This window comes from Phaseolus vulgaris, chromosome 6, assembly GCF_051622355.1.
Source record: "Phaseolus vulgaris cultivar YP4 chromosome 6, ASM5162235v1, whole genome shotgun sequence".
NCBI classification, from domain to species: domain Eukaryota; kingdom Viridiplantae; phylum Streptophyta; class Magnoliopsida; order Fabales; family Fabaceae; genus Phaseolus; species Phaseolus vulgaris.
In genome coordinates, this window is record NC_143503.1 from 15,237,023 (window position 1) to 15,255,847 (window position 18,825).

An 18,825-nucleotide genomic window follows, 5' to 3' on the forward strand; every position below is an offset into this window, starting at 1 on the left:
GACCTTTCTTAAAGCGTCGAAGACTTCTTGTAGATCTTTGATGTGTTGGCCGCACGAGTCGGACTTCACCACGATGTCGTCCATGTAGACCTCTACGCTTCGGCCAATCATCCCCTTGAAAATTTTGTCCATGAGCCTCTGGTAGGTAGCCCCGGCGTTTTTTAGGCCGAACGGCATCACCTTGTAGAAGTAGTTTGCACCGTCCGTCGTGAAGGTCGTTTTACCTCTGTCGCTATGGTGCATGCTGATCTGGTTGTAGCCGGAGTAGGCGTCCAGGAAGCTCAATATCTTGTGGCCGGCCGATCCGTCTACGAGCCGGTCGATATTGGGAAGGGGATATGAGTCCTTGGGGCACGCCTTGTTGAGGTCCTTGTAGTCTACGCACATTCGCCATTTGCCGCTCGGCTTTTTAACCATCACGACGTTGGCTAGCCAAGTAGAGTATCGTGCCTCGGCTATGAAGCCGGCTTTCAAGAGCTTTTCGGCCTCACATCTGGCGGCCAGCCGCTTGTCCTCTCCATGGTTCCTCTTCTTTTGTACGACCGGTCGGGCTTCTTTATATACCGAGAGGCGATGGGTGATGATATCCGGGTGGACGCCTGGTACATCGGCCGTCGTCCACGCAAAAAGGTCTACGTTTCTTTTGAGGGTTTGGTGAACGAAGTCCGCATCGGCGGCGGCCATTGCCGTGCCTATGCTTATATACCGATCCTTCCCGTCGATTTCGGCTTGTCGTAGCTCGTCCTTGGCTTCAAGTCTCGGCTCAACCTCTCTGGGATCCAGGTCTGCCATGGTGATGCCCTTCTTGGGTTGGGGTGAGTGTTAGCGGGGGCTTCTTCCACGGCCGGCTATCTTTCGCCTGGGCGAGCGGCTGCCGTTGGGCCCCTGTTGTGTGGGCTCGACCCGCAGGCTTTCGGCGTAACATTCTCGGGCGACCTTTTGATCTACATGTATGGTCAGGATGTCGCCCGAGAGGGAAGGGAACTTCATTGCCAGATGGGGTGTGGAGACGATCGCTCCAAGTTTGTTGAGGGACGACCTGCCGAGGAGGATGTTGTAAGACGTGTTGGCGTTTATGACCAGGTATCTGATCTTGAGGGTTTTGCTGGCCCCTTCCAGGCCGAACGTTGTGTACAACTCTATGTATCCTCTCGTCCCTACGCGCTCCCCTGAGAAGCCGACCACGTGGTCGTTGTAGGGCATCATTTCCTCCTCCGGTATTCTCATGGCTTTGAAGGTCTTCCAGTACAGTATGTCGACCGAGCTCCCCTGGTCCACGAGGGTCTTTTTGATCGTGAAGTTGTTGATGTCGACCAATATCACCATGGGGTCGTCCTGGGTTGGGTCTATCCCCTTGAAATCTTCATCTGTGAACGTGATTGGTGGCATCCTTGGTCGGACGGAGACAAGATTTACCTGGTGGACGGCGCGGAGGTGCTTCTTGCGTGCGCTGTTGGTACTGCCTCCGCCACCGAACCCTCCGGCTATGGTGTTAATCACTTCTCGGCCTCTGCGGGTGTCGGTTTGTGGGGGGTCGTCTCTTCGTCCCCGTCGGTCTCCCCGCCTGTCGCCATCTCGTGGGCCTGGGGGGGTTTGGTCTCGTCTCCTGACCGTTTGCTCCTTGCATGGGGAGCAGCGCGTTTCTCGGGTTCCGCGCACGAAGCGCCTGAGGTGCCCGGCTTGGATAAGTTCCTCAATTTTGTCCTTCAGGGCTTGGCACTCCTCGGTAGAATGGCCGGTATTCTTATGGTACCGGCATCGCTTGTTGCGGTCGGCGTTTTCTGGGCTCAAGGCCCTTCGGGGCGGTGGTATTAACTCGGCGCTCAGGGCCTCTTGTAAAATTTTGCTCCTCTCCGCGTTCAAAGGTGTGTAGCGGGAGAAACGGGGTCCGCGATTGTCCCTTTTCTGGTCCCAACCGGTTCGGGACCTTCCTGGCCGCTCTCTATCTTCTTTCTTTTCCCCGCTTGCCTCGGCTCGGGCGTTGTTTCTGAATTCACGAAGTTCCTCCAGCTGCATGAACTTGGCCGCTCGGCGTCTAAGGTCATCTAGATTGGTAGCAGGCTGCATGCACAGGCTGTCAGCGAACGGGCCGGGTCTGAGGGCGGTCAGCATGTGGTGCATCGCCACCTCAGGGTTGAGGTTGCGAATGCTCATAGCGGTCTTGCTGAACCGGTCGATGAACGTTCGGAGGGACTCTCCCCTCTCTTGGTGAATGCCGACCAGGGCTATGGATGTCAGATGGTGGGGGCGGCTGGTTGCGAACTGGATGTCGAACTTAGCTACCAGTGTTTCGAAGCAGTCTATTGAGTGTGCTGGGAGTTTGGTGAACCAGCTCAGAGCGCTGCCCTTCAGTGAGGTTGGAAAGACTCGGCAGAATACTGCGTCGTCCGTGGTGTACAGGCTCATATGGGTCGTGTATGCGTCCACATGCTCATCTGGGTCGGTCGTCCCATCATAACGGTCCCTGTTAAAGCCTTTCCACTTGTCTGGCAAGGGGGTTTCCATGACACGGTCGGTGAAGGGATGGCGTCGGTCCGGGCCCGCTGGAGCGGTGGTGTTGATTGTCTTGCTGGGGTGGGATTCCCCATCCATTTCCAGGGTGAAATCATTCTTGGTGTCTTTCTCGGCCTGGACGCCGGCCCCGGTGGCGTGGGACCTGCCGGCCTGATTAGTCATAGCGAGGGACGGCACCCCCTCGACCAGTCTTTTCATCCGCTTGTTTTCTTCTTGGAGGTTTTTGATCTCCTCTTCATTCTTCTTAGCCGTCTCCTCATGTGCCTTCTTCATCTCTGCTAGCTCCTTCTGAAGGGCCATCATCATTGTTGTTTGGTCTGCTTCGGTCATGCTTGCCATGTTGCGGGTTGATACCATCTACTGTTGTGGTTGTTGCTGGCTCTCCTCGGCCCCACGGTGGGCGCCAATTGTTCTCGAACTAGGTTGGGGACTGGGAGAACTATTGTCTTCGAATGTCGCTCGGTCGGTCGTATCTCACTTCCTCCTTCGGCTCTCCTTGCTGGATGACTCCTCAAGCGGGTGGGGTACCTGCAGATGGCACTCCAACGCTCAAGTCAGTGGGGTATCGTATTCGGCTGGCTGGAATACTGTAGATAATGACGTACCTTGTTCCTTGGAATGCGTGATATTTATAGTACCTTGATGGGCCCTCGCTGTTGGGCCGGATTGGGGGGTTGTTTAGTGATTAGGGTTGGATTAGGCCGTTTCCTAACCATAGGTTAACCTTCGTTAATTGGGTCAACCTTTGACTTGAGCACTCTGTGTCGGTCGGGCACGTGTGACACATGGTCGACCTTGTACCTTAAAGTATGGTCCTGACACATGGGTTGACTGGGTCGAGGGACCGGTCGGTCATCCCAGTACACCAACCTTCTTAAATTAATTTACATAATTTTATAACATTCTCCAACTTGACTCATATGAGCTATAATATTTTTATGATTTAATAACTACATAAATCATAATGCGCCTTGGAAGGCCTTGTGTAAATTGGTTCTATCATTAATCAAAATCAAGGATACAGAAACAATAAGAGTCATGGCGGTTACATGTCATTTAATCAACACATTTCCTTCCATGTACTATTGTATCATCCTTTCTCCTTAATATGACTTTATGATGAGAAATCCATAATGGGTTATGTTCTCACCGGTTCAAAGTCGGTCAAAATCTGGACAATGGTTCTTCCAAACACATGACATGAGATATATCCAAGTTTGTCAGCATCATCCTCAAGCAAGAAGGTCATGTTACCTATGGGGATAACAATAAAGGGAAGATTCTTGGGAAAGGCACTATAGGGAATGAAAACAACTTCTTGATTCATAATATTCTACATGTGGAAGGACTCAAGCATATTCTTCTCAGCATAAGCCAACTATGTGATAAAGGGTTCACATGGACACTGTTTCTGAAAGTCAAAAAGTGATCAAGAGGTGGCAGAATACATGCTGCAGCAACATATGTGCTATCTGCAGTGACCATGGAGGAGAATTCCAGAATGAAAAGTTCAACTCCTTTTGTGAAAAACTTGGTATCTTCCACAATTTTTCTGTTCCAAGAACACCTCAATAGAATGGTGTGGTGGAAGGAAAGAACAGATCACTTGAAGAATTGGCCAGTACAATATTGAGTGAATCATCCTTTCCAAAATACTTTTGGGCAGATGCTGCAAGTACTGCATGCTATGTTATGAACTAGATTCTCACCAGGCCTATGTTGAAGAAGACTCCATATGAACTGCTCAATGGAAGGAAACCCAATATAGGTCATCTAAAGGTATTTGGATGTAAGTGTTATATTCTGAATAATGGTAAAGAAAATCTTGGAAAATTTTATGAGAAAGCAGACAATGATATTTTTCTTATTACTCTTTATCTAGTCATGCTTATAGGGTTTATAATAAAAGACTCATGCCTATAGAGGAATCTATACATGTTGTATTTGATGAAACTAACCTTGCAGAACAAGGTTCCTTGAGGAATTGTGTAGAAGAAGATGAGCAGAACATCTTTCTAAAGAATTTGGAAACCTGTCTAGAAAAACAATCGATTGATTCTGCGAATCAACCGATTAATATTCTACAACAGGAGGAGCTACCCAAGGAATGAAGGATTCCAAGAGACCTCTCTGTGGAAAACATAATTGGGCAGATTCATAAAGGTGTTTTTACAAGAAGAACCATAGCAAACTACTACAGACACATGGCCTTCATCTATCAAGTTGAACCCAAATCATTTGATGAAGCTCTCAAGGATGAGAATTGGATTGGTGCTATGCATGAGGACCTAGATCAATTCGTCAGGAATGATGTGTGGCTCTTGGTTCCCAAAATAGATAAGATGAACATCATTGGAACAAAGTGTGTGTTCCGAAACAAGGTAGATGAATAAGGGGTGATAACAAGGAACAAAGCAAGACTTGTTGCAAAAGGGTACAATCAGGAAGAAGGGATAGACTATGATGAGACTTATGCACCAGTGGCCAGATTGGAAGCTGTAAGGTTACTGCCAGCTTTTGCTTTCATGAGCGAGTTCAAATTGTTCCAAATGGATGTGTAGAGTGCCTTCCTTAACGGAGCTATCAATGAAGAGGTCTTCATCTCACAACCACCCGTGTTTGTAGATCATCAACATCCCAAGAATATATACAAGCTGAAAAAAGGTCTTATATGGTCTTAAGCAAGCTCCAAGGCAGTGTATGAGAGGTTAAGTAATTTCCTCTTGTCTCGTGACCATGAAAGAGGGCGAGTTGAAAAAACTCTCTTTATCAAAAATTCAAATTTTGCCATTATTTTAGTCCAAATATCCGTTGATGACATTATTTTTGGTGCTACTAATGATAACTTATGTAAAGAATTTGTGGCAGCCATGTAGGGAGAATTTGAAATGTCAATGATGGAGGAGTTGTCCTTCTTCTTGGGACTGCACGTTCAACAATGAAAGGATGACTTCTTTCTAAGTCAATCCAAGTATTGCAAGGAAATTCTCAAAACATAAAGATTTGATCACTTTGGTGATTACAAATTTACCAGTAATATCATTAATTGAAATAAAATTCATCACTAATTTGGAATTAAATAAAACATAAAGATTTAATCATTTTGGTGATTACAAATCTATCATACAAATAATTCCAAAAATAATATCATTAGTTGAAAAAAATTCATCAGTAATTTGGAATTAAATAAAACATAAAGATTTTATCACTTTGGTGATTACAAGTCTATCATACAAATAATTTCAAAAATAATATCATTAATTGAAATAAAATATGTGATTTCCCATACTTTTTATTTATCATAATCTTTTCATCTTGCATTTAAAATGAAATAAGAATTCATGATTTATGATGCAGTGGGAGACTTGAGATTTCATCATTTTAATTTGAATTTAATTCATAATGCAACAAAAATTAAGGATAAATTATACCTTACAATTTATCTTTTTTTTGTGCACTGGAAGGCTTGAAATTTCATTATTTTAATTTGAAATCAATTCATAGTGCAACAGGAATGAAGGGATAAATTAAACCATCAAAATTATCCTCAAATGATATTATTTTCTTTACAATATTCATAATTGTAAAATTAAGGTTCATAAAATTGGGAAAAACATCATTCATGCAGAAATCATAAATTTGAGCAACCATGCTCACATACCACATGTAAAATAAAGAACGTACAGTAATAAACAATGTACATCATCTTAAGGATCTTAGAAACTATGATTCTCGCCCATCACATTCAATTATAATAGCGATAAACACTTACCTTAATGCATGAGAGTCCTTTTGTCTATCTCTTGACAATTCTATTTTTGTCATACCTTTATTGATGGCCAACCGTGAAAACAACATTCTTTATAGAGACAAAACCCTATTTATATTATTTTCCAATCTCCAGCAGATTAAATTTTCATTAAATAATAATAATAATATATATATATATTCTCACATTAATTAATAAATCTTTTATTTTATTAAATTATATCTAAACCTAAAATCCATCATCTATTTATATAAATTACGTTTACATAATTTTTTAACATCCCACTTCTAATTCTTAATCCAAACACATGGCACCAATAATTTTTTTTCGCAAAGCCAAAATATCCAGCAAATTGCTTTTAATCTAATTATCACCAAATCAAACTAGCGAAAGTGTAAATCACCATTGAATTCGCATTATTTTTAAAATCCTGCACCAAATCTGCCCCAAAAGTATTAATATTTTTAATAGTTTGTGGACCTACTACATTAATACGTTGGAATTTTTTTCCTAATTTTTACTTAGGGTTTCATTTTTTTTTTATACTTTTCTCTGTATTTGCAAAAGATTTCTTTGTACAGGTTTATTTTTTCTCTTTTTTATTTGATTTCGGTTTTGGTTTTTTATTAATAATAATAATATTCTTATTGATTTTATTATTAAAATTAACAATAATAATAATACTAATATTAATAATATTAATAATAATATCAATAATAATTTTAATTTTAATATTAATAATAATTACAATATTATTATTATTATTAATAGTAATAATTTTAATAATAATAATAATATTAATATTACTAGTAATTACAATAAAAATAATATTAGTAATATTAATAGTAATTATGATAATATTTTTTCAACTTAGTTATTATTATCAATTTATCTTCATATTCTTAGAATCTCAATTTAATCTAGTTAAATATGTTTCTTAGTAAAATAAATATTTATTATAAACATACTTTTGAATTAGACTTTTTTGACATAATTTTTATATTTTTATTCAAAATGATTTTTTTTATGCTTAAATGCATATTCTGATTAATTTTAGTATGAAATATTTTATTTATTGAAGTACTGGCCAATTGGACTCGAGTATGGTTGAGGTTAATACGTTGGTCATTCAGAAAAATCATTTAGAAAGTTACCTGCTCTAAGTTTTTGCACAGTGATCAAGGAAGATGATGAATAAGGTGAACTGAGTTTGTTTATCACACGTGAAATTTATTTATCAAATGAAAAATGAAATCGATTACTTTAAACATTTTGAACAATGTAACATTGGTAACACAGACCCACTAAATAATAAAATTGTCCAACCTAAATCATAAATTATAAATATTGTACACAACTACAAGTTCGATTGGTCCACTACGATAACTGTACTGATAACAAGTTACCACTTCTTGTGACTAACTACATTGATACTAAGAGTAGAAAACTTTTCCTTGATGTCGTCCACTGAGGTCACTTTACAAATACCTCATGCACCACCTCACCCAAGAACAACAAAAAACTCAAAATCTATAAAATTACTTCATTATGCATAAATTTGGTAATAGGTCACCATTTATTCATACCTAGGTCACCACTTAGTGTGTCTATTACTAAATACATTGACACTGAGATTTAAAAATTTGGCCTCGGTGTACTCCATTGAGGTCACTTTACACACACTTCATTCACCATCCCACCTAAGAACAATAGTAAGCTAAGATTTTCAAAAACTTATTAATGTGCACAAACTTGGTAGCAAATTACTGTGACTAACTACATTCACATGAAGATTAGAGAACTTGACCTTGGTGTCCTCCACTAAGATCACTTTACACACATCCCATGCACCACCCCACCCAACAAAACGAAGCTCAAAATTACATCACTGTGCACAAAAATGGTAGCAAATTACCATTTATTCTTACGCAAGTCACCACCTATTGTGACTAACTACATGTGTTGAGATTAAAGAACTTGGTCTGGGTGTCCTCCACTAAGGTCACTTTACACACACGTCATGCACTGCCCAAGAACAAAACAAAGTTTAAAATTTCTACAATTATTTTACTATACAAAATCTTGGTAATAGGTCACCACTTATTGTTAGAATTATAGGCCTTAAACAATAGGGGGTGAATTGTTTATGAAAGATTTTCGAAAATGTTAAAGGTAGATTGAAAGACAATGAGGAATCAATCAATTAGAATTCAGTTCAGCCAAGTTCAAAATTGTTTTTAATGTGATTGCAAAATATCAACTGGTTGTTTTTGCAAAAGAATCGGTTATTTATACCAGCAGTGTTAAACACAAGCAAAAAAATAGTTTTAAAAGAGAGAAAGGATAGAGAAATAACATAGAGAGTTTTATATTGGTTCACTCTTTATCATGAGCTACATCTAGTCCTTAACAACCACAGAGAATTCACTGAGCAATCAAAAACCTTGATTACACACACAACACACCAAAGTGGTGATCTTAAACCTTTCAAGAACACACACGACCTTTGGAAAATACACCACAAATTTCAAAACAACCTCTAAATCTGCACAACAACAATTCTCATAGAAATACAGTAGTCATGAGAGAGAGGAATGAGTACACCTGGGTACTATCACAAATTAAAGAACAATTGATACAGCACAATCCTATTCCACTCTTAGAAAAGATCCAAAGCTTTTTAGCAATCTTAGAAGAACTGGTTTGAATGATTTCTCTTGAATTAATTCATACCAAGAACGTAAAACAACTTATTTAAACTCCAATCAGTTGGTCAAAGCATTTAATGCAAGAGTCAAAACAATTTAAATAATTTAAAACAAATTAAAGCCACTTAACAGAATTTTGTTAAGGTTTTTAGAAAAACAATCGATTGAAAACACAAAACAATTGATTGAATTGGTTTGACAGCAAAGTCAACCAAAGTCAAGTTTTTTCAAATCCTTTTCAAAATACACTAAGTGTAAAACAACCGGTTGAATCAAAATTTCAACAGGTTGATTTTTCACTTTCCTTTGAAAACGTATCTTTTTCAAAAGAATTAAAATCAAACAACCTTGGATCATTAATTTGAGTGGATTAACAAATTCAAACTACACAAGAGACACACACAACCATCAGCAAGGTCTTCAAGAAATTCACTTGGATTTGGAGACATCAAAGCACCTTGTTCAACACTTATTCCTACATAGGTCACCATTTAATGTATTGTGACTAACTACACTAACAGTGACATTAGAGAACTTGACCATCATGTTCTCCACTAGGGTGATTGTACACACATATCATGCACTGCATCGCCCATCCAAGAACAATACAAAGTCCAAAATTTCTAAAATTACTTCGTTGTGCAAAAAGTTGGTAGCCAATCACCACTTATTTGTACACAGATCACCACTTACTCTAACTAATTAACACTCATATTAGATAATTGTACCTTGGTGTATTCCATTGAGGTCACTTTATACACACCTCATTCACCACCTTACACAAGAACAACACAAAGCTTAAAATTTATAAAATTACTTAACTATGCAGAAACTTTGTAGCAAGTCATCATTTATTCTTACACAAGTCACTACTTAATATGACTACCTCTACCTACACTAATAGTCAGATTAGAGAACTTGACCTTTGTGTCATCCATTAGGGGGTTACTTTACACATACCTCATGCAGTGCACATACCCAAGAACAACACAAACCTCAAAATTTCTAAAATTAATTAATTGTGTAGAAAGTTGGTAGCAAGGGTCACCACTTACTTTGACTAACTACATTAACATTGAGATCATCCACCGTGTAATAGAACAACACAAATCTCACATGTTTACATAAATAATAGTCATTCTATAGGGTTTTACCTTCCCGATGAGACTATTGAAACAAGGAACATCGTAAAATATGATTGGTTAAATTATTTTGGAGTATAATTGACTATATATAACTTATATTTAGCCAAGAGGGGTTTGAGGGTGGTGATGACAGAGAATGTAAACCCTGCAAAAGGGTTGTCAAATACAAATGAATGCACTCAAAACCTCATCAATAAATGATTATGAAATTAGTAATCCATATCATCATTTTGTTCTTTTTTAATACTTCTTTTATTTTTGTAAATTCTATGATTCTTTTGATGATAGTATTTTTTTATATTTCATATAATGATAGTATTTTGTTATATTTCATATAATGATAGTATATTATTATGTGTATGTACTATATTAATCAGGTTACAATGTCAAACTTTGTGGATTTCTTGCAATAATTTAGGAAAAGGTTCTAAAGAATATCTATTAACATTCTAACAAGAAAGAAATAAGGATATAAATTATCAATAAAAAATACCATTAAGTTTTACTATATGAATAATTTAACTATTTCACAAGTTTATAAATTTCATGTTCAATGTTTTAATTTTTTTTAATTATTTTAAAGAGACATTAGATGCAGATTTGTTTATGCTTTCAAATTATGAATCTCACAAATTATAAATTTTATAAATAAATAATTGAATTGATAAAATATATTATTAATAATAACATATGACTTTTATTATTTAAATTTTCATTTTATTTTGAGAAAAAATAGATTTTCATATGCTTATAAATGATTTTTTTGAAATCATAACATTAAAGTTTTGAAAAGGTTAGTTATTGAAAATGTTACTTTCTTAAATATAAAAATTGTGAGATTTTTTTTTATTTTAATTTTTTTGAAAAAAAATAAATTTTCTTTTTACCAAAAATTTGTCTCGTTTAAATTGAATAAAAAACTTTAATATTTTAAAAAATTAATTATTTAACAATTAATAATATCAAAATTTTAATTATATTTTTTAATTTATGTATGATATATTTTATTAGATATACTTGTATGTTAGTATTAAAAATGGTGATACTATATGACTATTCTATCAAAGAGTTTTCTATTAGTTGAAAATAATCAATATGTAAAATAAATAAATAAAAGTTATTAGAATACATTTTTTAAAACGTCACAAGAATAATTTTCTAATTTTACAAATTTTTTTTATAAATGTCACATCACAATTGTCATGTAGAAGAGTTGGTTATCAAACAAATATTTTTGTTAAAATAAAGTAATAAATTTAAAAAATAGAATATATGAAATTTCTTTATTTGAAAACTTTGATTCACTTCATGATTTGATAATGTCTCGCAGCTTATAAAAATTAGGTTAATCTATTACAACAACAAACGTAATTTCCAAAAGGATGAAGCGGGTAGATTTGTAGAAGGGTAAAAAAGATTTTTGAATATGTAATCAATCTCTGCCATGTGAACGTTGTAATATGGCGCAATGGGGAACCTATTGTCAAATAATCATTTTTCTTGTTTTCAGTTGCAATCGTTTTTTTGAAATATACTAGACTTTCAATGTATCGAAAACATCAGGTTCATGTTTGCGCAATATGATGGCTGAAGGCCCGGCTTAAGACCAATCACTAGAGTTATGACAAGGAGGATACAAGAAGATTGAGATTCTGCTAATGATGGTAGAGACACCCTTTTATATATGTTCAAAGATGTCATATCCTAGTGTAATTTTTTCTAGAGTATAATTTATTTTCTTGCTAAAATTAGAATAGGAAGTTCACTTGTAATTTTTCTTAAGTGAATTAGGGTTATAGTTAGACATCTAAAACCTACCTAGGGTATAATTAGGGCATCATTAAAGCCCACATTTACCCTAGGCCGATCATTTATACCTAATTAGGTCACATGGAGCACACTTGATCATGTTTGTCATGTGACACTAATGTGACGCCTAAATCAAACCTAAAACACTTCTGAATTTTCCTTTCTTTCTTGTAAGCATTGGTCAGACCTCTATCCTATATAAAGAGGTGTTTGACTCACATTTTAATAAGACCAATTTTATGAGTGTTGTGCTGCCAAATTGCTAGCCTAATCACTCTCTTGTCTAAACCTCTCTATGATAGACCTTTGGCCTTCTTCATCTCTTCAAGTGATATCACCCAATCAATTACTCTCCCTACTCTTCTTCATGCACTTACAAGGAAACATAGTTTCATTTGAACTCTCCTTGATCCATTGCCTCCATTAGCTTCTGCCAAGTTCTTTCAAAAATTCAAGCAAAGATGCAAACCGGATGAAGGCACCTATCACACTACCATAAGGCTGAAAAAATCACCAAGTAAAATGTTGTACAAACTATGACACAGTTGCTGCACCAATCTATTTGCACAACTATTATACAGCTGCTTCACCAAAAATTCACCAGCATGCCACAATTTGAATTAGATCACACAAACAACACAATGCAACAATTTACACCTAACATTGCGTCAAACACCTTGGCTGGAATTTCAACCAAACGCAAATTGCTTCACGATTAACTCTGATTGCATGTCCTGTAATTTTGTCAAACAGTTGGCGCTCACATGTAATGCACCAAACTTATATGAAATTCACAAATATTTTGCTCGCGCATCCATTCAATAGCCAATTACAATTTCATCTACCTGTAATCAATTGCCAAACACCAAATGCCATAGCGACACCATAAACAGTGAATCACACGGTGCTGGAGAAGAAATAATTTGATCCAACTATGGCGACGGTCATCAATTCACCGAAACTATTGCTTTCATCACCATATTTTCCAAAAGCGCCGACCGTGAACTGAAGTAGCTCGCTAACTTTGAACAGAGCCACCACGAAGAGAAAAGGAAAATGCATTGTTCTTATCACGCATACAAACTCCAGCAGATGTTCAATCAACGCACCAGCATAAGTTCTTCTATTCTTTTTCATATCTCAAATCATTCATTCTTCACTGCTTTAATTCTTTGATTTTCGATTCACCAAACCAACTCGATCGCGATTCAAATAGAACCACCGGAAGGAAACCATTGTTCCTATTATCTTCTCCGTTCACTCACGTTTGCACCATTTCCATAATCGATCACCAACACGCACTCAAAACCGATAGTTCCACCACCAAGTACACCTCCGAGTTGTTGTTTCCAGAATTCACCAAAATTGATTCGCAGTGGCTTCAACTACCGCTTCAAGGGAAGAAGAATAGAAGATGCATTGTGATTTTCAGATCAACCTCTGCGTCAATTTCAACTTCAAACAAAAACAACAAATTCTCGTGTATTGGAATCACAGAAATTCGCAACCAAATCGCGCCAGAAAAATTCAAGCACAGAATGAACTGGAAAGCAACAAGAATTTTCAGGAAAATCTGAAAAACAAATTAGATTAATATTCGCACCTACATAATTACTATTTTCACAACATATATCATGAAATTTAAAAAACAGATCCAGATTACTGTTTACACCACTAGATTTCTTTTCACACCACATAAATTTTCGGAAATTTTTGGAAACTGAAATTTCAAGATGATAATGAAAACCTAACTCTAAGAAAATTGTTAAAGATATAATAGCAATTTAATAACTCAAATATATAATAACTCAAATATAAAAATCAAAATTACTCAAGTTCTAAACTATTTGAAAATTCAAAACAATTCAAAAAATTCAACTATTAAAGTTTATGACAATTTAGGACTAAACATGATTCTAGAAAAAAACATTCATGATCGTAAAATCAAAATCACTCAATTATAAAAAAAAAATTATGGAAAATTTTGAAGATTAAAAAAAATTCAAAAGAACACATGGATAGGAACATAAGAACACATAAAAGTACATATGGTTCAAGTAAGAAGAATGAATTTGAACCGAATAAAAGATACAAAACAAAAAAATCAATTGATACAAACAATTGAGACATGAAAAAAAAATATGGAAATAACGTGAAATTAAGAAGAACAATTAGAAGAAGAGTTACTCTTACAACCATAGCTCTGAATACCAAATGATGGAAAACGCTCTTCTTCTAGTAGTGTTCTTTATGATTTCTTCTTTGGATGAAAGATGAAGGACATTTAAGTAGCAGAAGCATTCTTAAAAACTCAAGAGGAGTTTGAGTGGAATAAAGGAAATTGTGAGAGTGAGAGGTGAGACCAACTCAAGTATAGGCTAAGTCTTGAAGGAGACTAACCTAGGGATAACTTAGAAACAAGTAGAATGTCAGAAAATGAGGATAATTTCAATACTAATTTGAGTTAGAAAAATACAAGAAAGAGCACTCCTATTTATAGGAGACTTGGATGTCCAGAAGAAGAAAAGTGGTTGGGAAACTACTAAACCCTAGCTTGGAACCCAAGTTTGAGTGAAAGTTGGAAGGCAAGTTTCTAACTCTAACTTGGAGCTCCACCTTCCCTTGAATGCCCTTCCTAGGGTTTCTCTTGGAATATTAGAAACCCAATTGAAACCCTAGTTATGGTTTAGAAAAATCATATTCTACTTTGGCCCAAATACATACCCAAAATATTCTATGGTACTAGGTCCAATACTTCATGGCCTATGAAAATCCTAATCTACAAAATACATTTATTTAAACTAATTAGGCTCTATTTGTCCAATCGATTCTCAGTCTTTTTGTAGTCATTTGACCAAGGCTCTAATATTCTTTTATGGTGTGGAGGTGTTCTTTGATTTACTACGTGCATTTCTTCATCCTAGAGTCATCATCTTTATTAGGTCTACAAAAAGATTGACAAAAGTCTAATTAGGCTCATATGTGCTAAAAAGTCTTTAAATAAAGTTTTGGGTCTTCATCCTCCTTATTTTGTGGATTTTGTGGTTGTACGATTTCCATCTTGATCTAAACTAGGAGAGAAAGCTTAAACTTTCTACTCGTCGTTAGACGCAATCCTCCCTAATGATCAGACCCAATGATCAGACCCAATGATCAGTTGACCATTGCAACACTAAACCTTTAAAGTTAGTCAAAAGTGGTTGTTTGGAAACCCAAGAGCAAAAAATAAGAGAAACTAAGAGACAAACACATAAAATGGAATGGAGAAATGGAAAGGAAAATGGAATGAGAAAACTTATGATGGTAGGTGAGAAATGTCACACCACTTGGAGGGTGATGTTCTCTAAGATGAGTGTGTTGGTCGCCACTTGAGAGCTTCCCAATCACTCAAGATAAAGACCTCAAACCTAAGAGGACATAAGCCTCACTAAGAGCTTACACAATTTGTGCATTGTTTCTTTACTTCTTTCAAATTCAACTTGTAAAATACAATGGTATGCCTCCTATTTATAGGTGAAGGAGCCTTGGAAAACAAGCAAGAGGGATAGGATGGGAAAAGGGAAAAAATGGGCATCCTTAGGGTTTGACTAAGTCAAACCCGCACCCTAAGTTTGTCCTTCTAGAAACTAGGTCAAATTGTCTTCCTAAAGGGCTAGGAACAAGCTAAAATGATACCTACACCCCCTATTATTCTAAAGGCACCTTATTCTAGCCTATCTTTGCTATTTGAAACCCTAAAGTGAGCCCAAATTATTTACAAACATATTCTATTTTTTAAAAACACCAAAAGGAAGAACTTCTTATATTCGAGTTTATAGCTTCTTCTTTTGTTGATTCTTTCTCGAGGCTTGGTGGGGCCTGACTTTGTATCTTGAGATGACTAACCCTTTTGGGAAGTGCTTGTTGGGTCCTTAGTTATCTATCGGTTTGTATCAGAAGGGGACTTCATCAGCAGCAGGGGAACCTTAGGGTAAGTAGGCTTAGGGGTGGCGCGAGGCCGAGAAGGAGGGGAAGGAGAGGATGTCTTAGAAGGAGAAGCCATCTTTGCACTGTTGAGAGCACACTGAGTATGTCATCGTGTAAATATATAGAGGATGGGGGACTGGGAGGCAAAAAAAATGTTGGGATAGGGAGACAAGAAATTTGTTATCATAGGTGTCAATGTTTTTATTTATTTTTTAATTATTTAATAAATGGTCACACTACAAAATAAAATATGATCATTCTCTCACAATAAATAGGTAGGCGGGGGTAAGTAGGGGTAGGGTCAGTGGACGGGGGAATGGTAGTGGGAATGGAAAGGGAAGGGGAGAGCAGAGCGGGAAAGGCGGCGGGATGGGGAGGGCATCGGGTGGCAGGACCTCATCAAAAGCACTAGGAGCAGTGGCCAGTTGGACCTCATCAGCAGGGGAACCTCAAGGTAAGTAGGTTTAGGGGTAGACCGAGTGGCGCGAGTCCGAGAAGTAGGGGAAGAAGAGGAATGGGGGGATGTCTTAGAAGGAGAAGCCATCTCTACACTGTTGAGAGCATACTGAGTACGTCAACATGTAAATATATAAAGGGTGGGGGACATGGAGGGAAAAAATTTGTTGGGACAGCGTCCTACCATGGTCAATAATTAGGATAGGATAGGGTTGAACTTGTAAATGCAATTTTGACGTTGTTTTTGTACCTTACCTATAGCTACCAATTTGGTTTGTTGAAAGGTTTATGTTAAATGATTTTGGACATAGGCTACCATTTTATTGAAATAATTGTAGATATTTATGACATAGAATGAGTATTTTATGTAATGTTATATTTTTATAAATGTAACTATTGAGGCGAATTGTGAGTTCTGATTTAAGGTTTGAGTATGTTGACTATAAACAACAATGTTGCCAATAGTTCAATAATTAAATCACGGGTCATGAAAAATGAACATTGTTTACCATTTAATTTGAACACAGATTACCATTCAATTTTCTGTAAAGGTCGATGAAAGTAACCACATTGTACAATAATGGTATCCACTTTGTGTATTGTTGAATTGTTGTTTTCTTTAGTGAAATTCTGTCAGTATAAATTTTAGTCATTACCATTTACAAAGTAATTGAGCACTTAAGCTAATGCAATGCAGAAGTACTTAAGTGAGTAAGGTAGTCCTTACTATCACAACTGTTTGATATGGAAACCCTTTTAAACACTCAGAGTGACAAGGGTATCCACATTTGCCACTTAGTTAATGTGTTCAAATGATGGTCTGTTACAGGGAGGTTACCAATAGTTTTTGTTATATCTTCTTAAATGACATTATAGATAGTTGATAAGTGCCAAATTTCAGTAATATTTCATATTAAAATATAGGCACTTATATGTATTAATTTCTAAAATAAGTATGAAATAACCCTTAATTTATGAAATTATACATTTTTACATATTTTGTGAATTTTATTTAAATAAGAACGATTTATTCCCAAATTTGTGTTAATTTCAGGTTTCTAGGGAACAATGGAGATGATTGGGCAAAAGGAAAATGTACAAAGCTAAAAAGAGAAAGTTGGAACGCATCAACACTCACCAAAGCTGCCCAAACTCACAAAAAGCCAAGATGCCACTAGTGGATCTTGCTCAAGTGAGCTCAGTCTCGCTTGAGCGAGATAATGCCATAAACGTTGGTTTGTTCGACGTTTTACTCGCCCAAGGGACGTTCTTTTCAATGTAATTCATCTTAGTCATTTTTTCGCTCAAACTGATGAACGGTGTCCTTGCAACAAAAAAGGTTCCTTTCCTCATCAATGATTTCGCTCTAAGGATAGGATAATCGTTGAGGCAAAAACTCTTGATGAATTAATGAAAAAATTGACTTCTCTGCCATGTATTCTCTCCAAGTAAATAATGTTGTCGCTATAGCGAAATTTTTAACTATCATCGTCAATGATTTCGCTCTCACTATAGGTGAATCACTAGAGCAAAAATTTTGGAAGTTTGTAATGAAAAAAGATAATTCATCTCAACATTGTTTTAACTCAAATGACAAGTTTTGCGGTTAAGCGAAAACACTTATGTTGTTAGGGGAAATATTTTGTGTTGAAGGTAAAGAGAATGTACTAACTGAATGTCAAGCAACAAATAAAGGAAATATATTAACGTAATTATAAATTACAAAAGACACACAGTTACCTAACCTAACATTTAGCATTACAAAAAATACCAATTTCAGCAAATTGTTATGCATGAGGAGAACTCTGATAAGACAATTTGGTTGGTCAAATTTTGCCTCAAAGATAATGGTGTCTCCTTCTTTCAACCTATTGAACCTACAAAAGTATTTCCATTCGGTTCCAATTTTGGTTGATTTCTTTTTCCCTCCTCGAATAGAGTAACAGAGTTTAGTTTTGATTCTCAAAGATAAGTCCCAAACTCAACACCCAAATCCTCCATCCACTTACAATGTCTTTGCATTTATAAAGTTTTGTTAATATAACTCAAATATTTTTAACTGAACTAAAAAAATGAAAGACATGTCACCAGATGACTTGCTTTAGTATGATATCAGATAATGGTAAGTTGGAAATTTACAAATTGACCATTGAAAACTATTGCTTTATCTGCTAACTGTTGCTTATAATTTACCATAACCCATGACCTCTGTCACCAAGCAAACAATACAAATTTCATAATTCAGTCCATCCATCAGTCAATCTTGGATGCATTAAGTCCTAGTTATATGTCACAATATGCATGTTTCCTTTGTTGTCCTCTAACAACCATGTACAAGGAAGGACAGTTAAAAACTTAATAGCGAAGTCTCAAAACTATGTAATATCTTCTGCAAATAATTCACTTTTTTAAACACACAATGCCATTAACACCACTGCTCTTCTTGTGTATGTGGATG

The 18,825-nt window shown here is 36.4% G+C and overlaps 1 protein-coding gene across 1 annotated transcript; it reads right to left on the reverse strand.

Annotated features, from left to right (window-relative positions):
- Positions 1–822: 822 nt before the first annotated feature.
- Positions 823–2,853, reverse strand: LOC150027185 (uncharacterized). The gene has a single exon (XM_090303853.1). The coding sequence runs from the start codon at positions 2,851–2,853 to the stop codon at positions 823–825; it is 2,031 nt and encodes a 676-aa protein (XP_090159979.1).
- Positions 2,854–18,825: the final 15,972 nt, after the last annotated feature.